The sequence below is a fragment of the Pygocentrus nattereri genome, chromosome 17, assembly GCF_015220715.1.
Source record: "Pygocentrus nattereri isolate fPygNat1 chromosome 17, fPygNat1.pri, whole genome shotgun sequence".
NCBI classification, from domain to species: Eukaryota; Metazoa; Chordata; class Actinopteri; order Characiformes; family Serrasalmidae; genus Pygocentrus; species Pygocentrus nattereri.
This window is the reverse complement of record NC_051227.1, coordinates 11,278,143-11,289,367: the sequence shown is the minus strand read 5'-3', so window position 1 is coordinate 11,289,367 and position 11,225 is coordinate 11,278,143. Positions and strand designations below refer to the sequence as shown.

The 11,225-nt window shown below is 41.4% G+C and overlaps 1 protein-coding gene across 1 annotated transcript in view; it reads left to right on the top strand.

Annotated features, from left to right (window-relative positions):
- Window positions 1–10,192, top strand: part of kbtbd3 (kelch repeat and BTB (POZ) domain containing 3) — a 12,379-nt gene extending 2,187 nt beyond the window's left edge. The window contains exons 3-4 of the mRNA XM_037546832.1: window positions 2,522–2,687; window positions 5,230–10,192. Coding sequence (XP_037402729.1) covers window positions 2,522–2,687; window positions 5,230–6,684 — 1,621 coding nt within the window. The 3' untranslated portion in view covers window positions 6,685–10,192. The remainder of the gene's footprint in view (window positions 1–2,521; window positions 2,688–5,229) is intronic.
- The last annotated feature ends 1,033 nt before the right edge of the window (window positions 10,193–11,225 follow it).

Sequence of the window (11,225 nt, the reverse complement as noted above, 5' to 3'; positions counted from 1 at the left end):
CACTCAAACCTCTCAGGAGCTGATCTGAGATGCACTATAAATAGTAAATAGTCTCTCTGAGCCGCAACAAACAAACCCCTCCCAATACTGTTGTGACTGCTGTTCTGCATAAGGGGAAGCGACCACTCCCTGGGCTGCTGCCATTTAATGGACATTGTTGCTTCAGTTATTGATGTGGGTGTCTCCTCCAAATTCAGTTAGTCACTTCACTGGCCTTGGTTTTAAGCTATTTAGCTTAAATAAAGTGTCAGTTAATTCATCGCTGGTTCACCTCTTCATCACTGACTTGGTACAATACCTTTTAATGCACTTGGTCCTTGGCAGTGATGGCGAGTACACAAGTCAGCTTCTCTTAAACATCACATTGATTGCCTGCTTTTGTAAACAAGCAAAACACAATGTAAAATGTAGATTTTGAGGCAACACCCACGTTTCCAGTAGAACAGGAATAGCGAGGAACAACACAGGCAATTGGCTGTCATGTTGTGAGCTGACTTGCATAGTTCTTGCCATATAGCAAGTAATTTAAATCACATGAATTTGATTTAAGTTAGACTTAGAGTTCTCATGTCTTAGGTCTACTACTGAGTTTCCTCTTAGGACTGTATTATGTGGATTGAATATCTACTGTGGTCAGAGATCTACAATTCTAGTAAGAAAAACAGGGGCAGTCATGGGCTGGAGGTTAGAGACCCCCTGAGCTGACAATACATGATTGAAGTGCCCTTGAGCAAGACATCTAATCCCCAACTGCAACAAAACAAAACTGAATTTGTCTTTTTTTTTGCTCAGGTTCTCCACTAGGTGGTGCTCCTTCTATCACACAGTCCCATCTGACATAGCATTTTCCTCTTGGGCTTCTAGATATGGACAGCTATGCCATTACTTGGGATTCAAACTCACAACCTCCTGATGCTGGGATGAATTATTATACAGCTGCACCACATGAGACAATGTCAAGCTTTAAAGTTAAAACAACAAATATTTTCTCCAGTGTTTTAAAAATTTGTAGACACAAAAGCTGAGCTGTTTCATGTGATCCTGAGTGGTGCAGTGGACTAAGCCATCATCCAAACAGGAGGTTGTGGATTCAAGCGCCAGCATTGCCACTGCCATCTGTAAGTGCACATCCAAGAGGAAAAATGTCCAGCAGGATTGTGTGACGGAGAGAGTCCTGGCTGGTAAGAAAGCTGAGTATAAGAATAAGCTCGTTTTATTTACCTCACTGAGGTTCAAAAGAAAAAAGAGAACTTTTGACTCAACTAAGAAGTTTGAGCTGTGTGAACTCTGGTGTCCTCAAGTCGAGTCAACTCAAGAAAAGCCATGTAATCAGTTACTGTATCATTTTGAGTTGAGCTGACCTCTCATTTTTAACAGTGTGCAAGGCTTGGATCAAGGACTGGTTCACTGTTTCCACTTACCCCAGATGTAGTGGATCAGCCTAGACATGTTTGGTGTCCAGTTTTTGCCCCTTTAGTTTAGTGCTGGAGCTTCGAGGCTAATAATGTGAAAAGTCACCCAAATCATTTCTGTAAATACATCCCCAAAACCCCTCTCTTCCTGCTGAAACCTCATCCAGCTCTTCATTAAGATTGCCCAGACTTGCTCATGTGGTTTAGGAAGCAGTACGACTTGCTGTGAGACATAAAAATGAACAAAACCTCTCTGTGTAGCTGAACCCTTTTACATAACAGGTCTTGTGCCATATTCTGCCTGCCTCACAGAATCTGACTTCCCTTCACATCTCTCTGGCTAATGGATGCGACAGATTCATCGTCATGATTTCTGTTGTTGAGATGTTTTAGAAGTGTATTTACAGAGAATATGTGGGTTATTTTGGCGCCATTGACTTGAATTTGTTAGCAGCATTAGCCTCTTAACTCCAGCTCCAAACTCAAGAAGCAAAAATTGGACGCCAGACATGTCATGGCTGATTGACTGAGGTCAGAGTAAAATTGAGAAAATATGATTTGTCATCAAACCTTTCTTTAAACCCTTTACAATCCAGGTTTATTGCATACAAAGTCTTATTATTCTGTAACTACAGGGACTTCAGTGCAAACTAATGGAGCTATTCTTAGGCTATAGACATGTGTAATAAAGCTGGCTTAAACAATTCTTTTAGTTTATGTGACATTGTCCATATCGTGACATATCGCTGTTGTCAGAAAAAAACCTTGTATCTCCATTTTTTTACATAATATGAAAATATCTGTTGCCCTTTATATTGTGTGTAAATTTCATGATTAATGGACTAAAATAAATGGTCCAAAATGACTTCTAAAAAACTCTGGATCCACAGACTTACATTAAAAGTAAAGTAGGTTTTCTCCTTCTCCAGTAAAATTACTATTTTGGAGATACAAGGTTTTGTTCTGACAGCGATTTACTACAAAACATATTATATTTCTTACCCTTGCTGACAGTAATGACAGTCATTCTGCACAGTAATTCTGTACAGCATATTCAATCCATAATGCCCTGTTGGTATATGTAAGCTGATATTATGTTTCCATCACAGAGCCTTGTTTGAAGTAAACATGCGTGAGCGTGATGACGGCACAGTGACCCTCAGCAATCTCTCCCCACAAGCTGTACGTGCCTTCCTGGACTTTGCATACTCAGGTGAGATGGAGATCGGGGAAGAGAATGTGGACATGCTCTTTCAGCTCGCATCCTTTCTGCAGGTGAGACATCAAAGCTATTCATCATAGAATCTCATGTAAATTGACCAGCCGAACCTCATCTTTAAAGAGAACCCTGAGTGTTAAGCTCAGTATGGTGTACATGTCCAGTACTGTTGAAATATGTTGTACACAATACAAAATACTGCATTTGTTGTTAGAATTGACAAAAATGCTCTACTAATAAGTCGCCATTTTTTGTGGCATCAAATGGTTTCTCTCTCTCTCTCTCTCGTCGGCTGAACTGTGCACTATTTATCTGACTCAATTCAGCCTTTACAGCTTTTGCTAGAGCATGACACGTTGCCTAATTTAGATTGGCTTAGTTTTCCACAGGACTGGCTCACTTGCAACCATATGACATCGTGTACGACTGGCGACCAACTAGTAGAAGGATTATCATATTTTTCTTATGATAAACAAAGCATTTTCATTTGGTTCATGCCTGATATTTTATTGATATTATTGGTGCTTATTTTAAGGCATACATGTTTTAACAATCAAGGCTAAAACGGACTAAAAAATATATTAAGAAAGACCTAATTATGCACCCTAATGAACCCCTAAAGCTGTATGTATGCATTTATAGTGTCCAGTGTATTACTAATCATATTACACCTGTCAAAGTTATGAAAATATTAAGTCATTATACAACTCCAATTCCAATGAAGTTGGGATGTTGTGTAAAACATAAATAAAAACAGAATATGATGATTTGCAAATCCTTTTCAACCTATATTCAATTGAATACACTACAAAGACAAGATATTTAATGTTCAAACTGATAAACTTTGTTGTTTTTTGCAAATATTGACTCATTTTGAATTTGATGCCTGCAACACGTTCCAAAGAAGTTGGGACAGGGGCAACAAAAGACTGGGAAAGTTGAGGAATGCTCAAAAAACACCTGTTTGGAACATTCCACAGAGTGTCATGATTGGGTATAAAGGGAGCATTCCTGAAAGGCTCAGTCGTTCACAAGCAAGGATGGGACGAGGTTCACCACTCTGTGAACAACATTGTTGAGAACAATGTTTCTCAATTTGCAATTGCAAGGAATTTAGGGATTTCATCATCTACAGTCCATAATATCATCAAAAGATTCAGAGAATCTGGAGAAATCTCTGCAAGTAAGCGGCAAGGCAGAAAACCAACACTGAATGCCCGTGACCTTCGATCCCTCAGGCAGCACTGCATTAAAAACCGACATCATTCTGTAACGGATATTCCCACATGGGCTCAGGAACACTTCAGAAAACCACTGTCAGTGAACACAGTTCGTCGCTCCATCTACAAGTGCAAGTTAAAACTCTGCCATGCAAAGCGAAAGTCAGATATCAACAACACCCAGAAACGCCGCTGGCTTCACTGGGCCCGAGCTCATCTGAGATGGACTGACGCAAAGTGGAAAAGTGTCCTGTGGTCTGACGAGTCCATATTTCAGATTGTTTTTGGAAATCATGGACGTCGTGTCCTCCGGGCCAAAGAGGGAAAGGACTGTCCGGATTGTTATCAGTGCAAAGTTCAAAAGCCAGCATCTCTGATGGTGTGGGGGTGTGTTAGTGCCCATGGCATGGGTAACTTGTACATCTGTGAAGGCATCATTAATGCTGAAAGGTACATACAGGTTTTGGAGCAACATATGCTGCCATCCAAGCAACGTCTTTTTCAGGGACGTACCTGCTTATTTCAGCAAGACAATGCCAAGCCACATTCTGCACGTGTTACAACAGCGTGGCTTCATAGTAAAAGAGTGCGGGTACTAGACTGGCCTGCCTGCAGTCCAGACCTGTCTCCCATTGAAAATGTGTGGCGCATTATGAAGCACAAAATACGACAACGGAGACCCCGGACTGTTGAGCAACTGAAGTTGTACATCAAGCAAGAATGGGAAAGAATTCCACCTACAAAGCTTCAACAATTAGTGCCCTCAGTTCCCAAACACTTATTGAGTGTTGTTAAAAGGAAAGGTGATGTAACACAGTGGTAAACACACTCCTGTCCCAACTTCTTTGGAATGTGTTGCAGACATCAAATTCAAAATGAGTGAATATTTGCAAAAAAACAATAAAGTTTACCGTTTGAACATTAAATATTTTGTCTTTGTTTAAATGATTAATCAGTATTGATTATTTTTGTTGTATGACAGCCCTAATAAATATTAATATAAAATTAGTATCCAGAATAAATGACATTTCAAAAGTTCTGATCATATATCGAGGCACTTTTAAATATAAGTTGTATTATAAAATATTATTATGCCTATGTCTGTTATGTATCATTAAACATTTGCTCCCAAAATGATTGGAATACTGGGAATGATTGAAAACCTTCTAAAATCACCTTCTGGTGTCTAATTATGACATGTAAATCTACATTATAAGTTATAGTTGTATACAAAATAACAAAAATGATTATTATGTAATATAAATATTTGTTTTATTAGAGTTGAACATGAACACCTATCTGTCATTCCAGTTCCAAATGTATTCCAAATTTATGAATGTTGTTATGACAATATTTCATGTTAAACATGTGTTTGCAGGTGAGTGTACTCTCTCGTGCCTGCAGTGACTTTCTGGTCCAAACCCTTGACCTTTCTAATTGCCTCCATCTCTTGGCAATCGCTGAGGGCTATGGCTCGCCGCGCCTCTTGCACCGCTCCACCGAGTTTGTTGTGGCAAACTTCCATGTGCTCTCCTCCTGCCCGGACTTCCTGGAGATGCCAATACAGGTACTGGAGCGCTGTCTGTCTGCCGACTCCCTCAGCGTCCCAGATGAGGAGAGCGTGTTGCGATCCCTGTTGTGTTGGACCCGGCATGAGCCACAGAAGCGCCTCCACCTGCTTCCAGAGCTCCTGTCCTATGTCCGACTGCACCAACTTCCCCTTGCCCTCCTTGAGGAAATGGGCCGATCAGAGCCGCTATTGCGAGATGAGAAGGAGTGTTTCCGAGTGATAGGGGAAGCTCTGGAACAGACGAGGGAGTTTGGTGGCTTCTTCCTGGATGCCCGTCCGTCCACCACAGCCAGCTACATTTATGTGCACAAGACTGAGGAGGACGGGGTGACCCGCCATGCCTTCTGCTATGATGTGGCAGCTGACCGGTGGCGTGAGCTTCCCCGGGATGCCGCAAGACTTGCCGACTTGCCAGGCTCATCCCTAGCTGGCTTTGCAGAGAAGCTTTTTGTGACTGGAGGCTGTCGAGGCAACTGTTGCCGGACAGTGCGGCTCCATATCGCAGAGCCTGAGCATGAAGCCACCGACGAGGTTTGGTGCTACTGTCCCATCATGGGCAGCTTCGTCCAGGCCCCGGCCATGGGCAAAGCCCGCACCATGCATGCTTCAGTCACTGCTTTAAGTCGTCTCTATGTGATCGGTGGGAAAACTAGCGGGTCCTCACGCTGCACACAAAGCCTGCCAAATGTTGAGTACTTTGATCCATTGTGCCACACTTGGAAGTCGGTCAGCCCACTGCCACGCCGGATCTACTTCCCAGAAGCAGCAGCTTGTGGAAGTGTGATCTACGCACTTGGCTCTGAGCTGGAAATGTCAGAAGCCTTCAACCCATCACTGGACTGCTTCTTCCGCTATGACGCCATTGCCGATCAGTGGTGCCAGCTAGTAGCTGAGTTTGGCCAGTTCTTCCATGCTACCCTTGTTAAGGCTGTGGCCATTAATGAGACGCTGTACTTATGTGACCTGTCCACCTACAAAGTGTATAGCTTCTGCCCAGACACTTGTGTGTGGAAGGGTGAAGGCTCGTTTGAGTGTGCTGGCTTCAACGCTGGGGCTATAGGCGTGCGGGACAGGATCTACATCCTGGGCGGGGACTACTCTCCGGATGAGATCACAGATGAGGTGCAGGTATACCACAGTGGACGCTCTGAGTGGGAGGAGGTGGCCCCCATGCCTCGGCCACTCACTGAGTTCCATTGCCAGGTCCTCAATTTCAACCGGTACAGAGACCCTTGGAGGTCAGAGCCTGCAGAAACACTGTGAAAGAACCCATCATCTGAACTTGCATGTACGCACAAACTGTTCATATAGAAAACCACTACAGGTATTCCAGGAAAAACGCATGCATGTTTTGCACACTTTCCACTGAGCTATACACATGTTCACTGTCATAACAAAACCCTCCGAAATGGACAAAATGTTCTTAACTGAGCCCCAAGGAATAACTGAGGTATCAAACTAGCTTGTCTATTGCTACTCATCATTCAACCAACCATCATGCTTAGTATTCCGTGGGTGCACATCTAGCAGTGAGGTGAATAAGACCCTTCCTCTGAATAGGGTCAGATGTGGACCAAGTTTGCTCATTAGAATATTAAGACTCTCAGTTCTTAGATAATTCTAATCAGCAGTCTATAAGCTTTGTTTTGTCATATTTCTATCTTGTTTTTTTTTTTAGTATCATGATGCTTCATTAATATTTTACACTGGGCCTTTTAGGCTTTTGGACTCTTTCTATTGGTCCATTCATTATGAACCTTTCACATAATATGAGGGACAGCAGAAGTAGTGATGTAAACACATCTTTGGAGCTTTTGATATGACAGCGAAAATAGAAATGTTTCCACACTTGTGCTGAAGGTGCTCAGTTTCAATCAGCACAAATATCTGTGGAAAGCACATTGACACAGAGCGCCAGCTCCTCATCCACAGCCTGTACAGAATAGAAAATGTTTATTTGGCTGTTCTTCTGAATATACCATACAGATATATTTCCACTTCAAGAAACAAAGAAAAAAGTGAGAAAAAAGCAAATAACCATTCAACATTATATCAACATTATAAGCTATATTGCACAGTAAAAAATATAAAACAAAAATATAGTTAATAAAAAAAAGTTCGAAAATACACTTCAAAAGTTTGGAATCTGCGTTATTAATAATATAAAACCAATTGAGCTGCAGATTCACTGAACTTCACAGCCATTAATTAGTAGGCAGCTATAAAAATGTTGGAAATTGTAGTGAAGTGTCCCATGTCCAGAATTACAGACTGAGCTATAGATGATTACATAAAGACGAAAAAGCTGTAAAACGTCAAGTAAATATTATTGTCCAGGTAATAAACATTTGTATTAATAGAACTTTATTATTCCAAATGGCTCATTGCATAACTTACATGTACATAAGAACTTGTACAAAATACTCGCTTTGCCTGGGAATTTAATGATTATTAATCCAAATGAATATGACGAGAGATTCTAAACTTTTGACTGGTAATGTACACACTAGGGGAAAGTGACATGCACATACTGCACACATAAATAAAGGACATACTGTATGTCTCAATGCTTTACTCAGCACTCAGTACTTTTCATTAGCATTAAACAGACACACACCTTTCGACATCCACACTTACGGACCAGGACACACTCTAATATCTATCACTCTAATAAAAGCTATGAAGTTTTCACATCAGCACACACAGGAGGAGCACTTACTGAATCTATAAGCTCTGTGACGCCAAACCACGTGAAAACACAGAACCGTAGAAAGAACCTAAAGGGACACTCCAGCCAAAATTCTAGATGTAACCCTCACTATGTGTTGTCACCATGCTTACCCAGTAAGTAGCTAGAGCTAGGTGCTCCAGTTTAAAGAGTAGAACACACCAGTTTCATTTCTTTTGGTCTGTTGGCTGTTAAATGCGACATGAAGCCGGACAGCTAACGTTACTGCTAGAAAGATGAATAAAAGAGAATGAACCATGGAAATGACCCGTCAGACAAGAAGGTCAGCAAACAGGCGCTAAAGTTAGCGAAGTTATCAGCTATCTGTATAGCTAATCTAACTTTAGCTTCTTTACTCTAGATAAAAGGGTTAAAAAACCGTCTCCGGCATCCATTTAATGCTGAATAAAGGGAGCAGTACTGTCTTCTTTGTTGTTTCGCGTGTGGAGCGAGGGACGAGCTACGCTAATGCTAGCTTGTTTATTCATTAGCCTGCCGATCAGTGACTGGCGGTCAGGATTGGTGGACGCCGCAGGGATTCTGGTGTTTGTTTAGTGTATTTGCATGAAGCATGTAATGGATATAAGAGGGTAAAAATGCTACAAAATGAAGCATAATATGAATAAAATACCACGTTAAACTCTTTGGCTGGAACGCCCCTTTAGATGTTCCAGTTCTTGCTGGTAAATTCCTGTAAAATTCACATGAAAAGGTTAGAAGGCCTGTGTAAAGAATATATACAGAATATTTTCATCAAGCAATGTTTGCACATCTGATGGGTATAGAAATACGTCATACGGAGGAAAATGCAGTTAGCAATATTAACAGAGCTACAATCTGATGTTCATATGGCAAAAGTGAACTTGTGGAAATTGAAATGTGTAGAGCTGTTTATGAACATCGCCTGTCCAATAGAAAATCAACGGACGTCCACCAGATTTTCTGAATGCACTATTTTCACACTTCAGTTACTGCTTATGCATCCGGGCCTGGATTATTATACACGCACCGGCTACTCCAGCAGAAACACGCTGTGCTTGTAGCTCCCCCTTGTTCAGTTAGTGGCTGTCGCTCATCTGTTTGCGTTAGCCGTCCTCTTTCTCTTCTTCAATGGTCAGTTTACGCCCACAGAGAAGCTCAGGTGAAGGCTTGTTCATTGTTATAGTTCACATTAAGTCGTCCTTTGTCCTGAATCGCATCCACAGCCTGGCACAACCGTTATGAAGAGCTGAGCGCAGATTCAAGGGGACTTCTTGTGTTTGTTAGCAATGAAGCACAAGATGCTGAATGAAAAAGATAAAATAATAATAATAAAAAAAAAAACGATTGGCTGATCAACTGCGTCTGGAGTAAGTCGCTTACAGGAAATGGGAGCTTTGAGATCACTAAACAAGTTGTGTGGTGATGTCTGTAGGCGTGCAGTGCTAAAGCTACATTAGCTTCCTAGCTCCACAGCAAACTTCGCTCTGAAGGTCGTGAACAAATGCATGTGTTGAGATGTGATGAGTCAGTCCTCACACACGTGTTGATTGTTAAAACATATGAATTACATGCCACTGTTTGTGAAGACCAACGCAGGCGGAAACTCTCACACATCAGTAAATCCATGCATGTGTGAATCACTTCTAATGCTGTAATTGTACCTTTCTTGAACTGCCGCTACGTAATGCAGTCAGACAGCTGTGTTGACTGACATGCCTGGCTGAATCCACAGTATTACACAGCACTAGGTACACATTAATGATTACACATTAATCATAGCTGCAATGATTATTGTATTCATGTAATTAAGGCAGGAAAAATTAATGTGAATGCAAGAGCTCAGCACCTTTGTCACTGAGGATGTTACATTTACAACATTTTCACTGGCATCCGAGAACCTTTTAAATTGTCAGACATCTGAGGGGGCGTGGCTTCCAAGTCATTCATTCATTCATTCATTCATTCAGAACCATTAGCCTACTGTGTTTTGCACACTGTGGTATTAGACCTCCACATTTAACCCATCCATGAAGTGAAACACCACATACACACTAGTGAACACACACACACACACTAGGGGGCAGTGAGGACACTTGCCCGGAGCGGTGGGCAGCCCTATCCACGGCGCTCGGGGAGCAACTGGAGGTTAGGTGTCTTGCTCAAGGACACCTCAGTCACGGACTGTCGGCTCTGGGGATCGAACCGGCAACCTTCTGGTCACAGGACTGGTTCCCTGCAATTCCAGCCCATGACTGTGGGAGGGTCCCTGCTGTAGCCACGCCCCTGACAGTCTATAAATGTCCACCTATGTTGTGGACATGAAAGCTCGGGAAGCTCCAAGATAGGGGTTTCTGATAGAGTGACCAGTGAGTGTATATCTGTGAAAAAACACTGTGCCTGCATCCAAGCATTCTAACCAAATCAAACACTAAACATGTGAAAGATGTCTTGCTGAAATAAATAAACATACTGAGCTCTTGAGTTTGTGTTGTTATGTTGGTTGTACATGCCAGCGGTGCCGTGATGCCGTGATGAAGTGATAAAGAGGATTAATTTGTGTTTTTTTAAATATTCAAATCACAGACGAGTCATTATCAGTATAAGGCGCCATTGGAGCCTCACAACTTTGCAAAAAAATTACTGTAGATTTTCCTTTTTTTTAATTGAGAGCTCATTATTTTAATTAGACAGTCATTAGACTTCTCAAGAAATTCTTCCGTCAAGCTAAAACATGATTTATTTTGTTACTGCAAGCAGATCATTTTTTTATTAAACCACAACATATTTCCACCCTGTCACAGACAAATGTCCCTTACTCAACAACATTCTTAGTTCATGTTAAAATCTTTGTACTTATGAAATCTACTGTAAAAGTTTTTTCAGTCAAATACACACCAGCTGCACTTTAGAAAAAATTGACAGCGAGGATTTTTGATCAAAATGTATTTATTTTTTAATTACATATAGAAAAGATTTGCTTATTTTGAAGATAACTGGGTGGACAAAGACATCACACAACGACAGAACAGAATTAAACACTTAAAATGTTACGTTACTGCAATTTTTGAAATTTTCTCCTTTGCTTTTGCAGAGA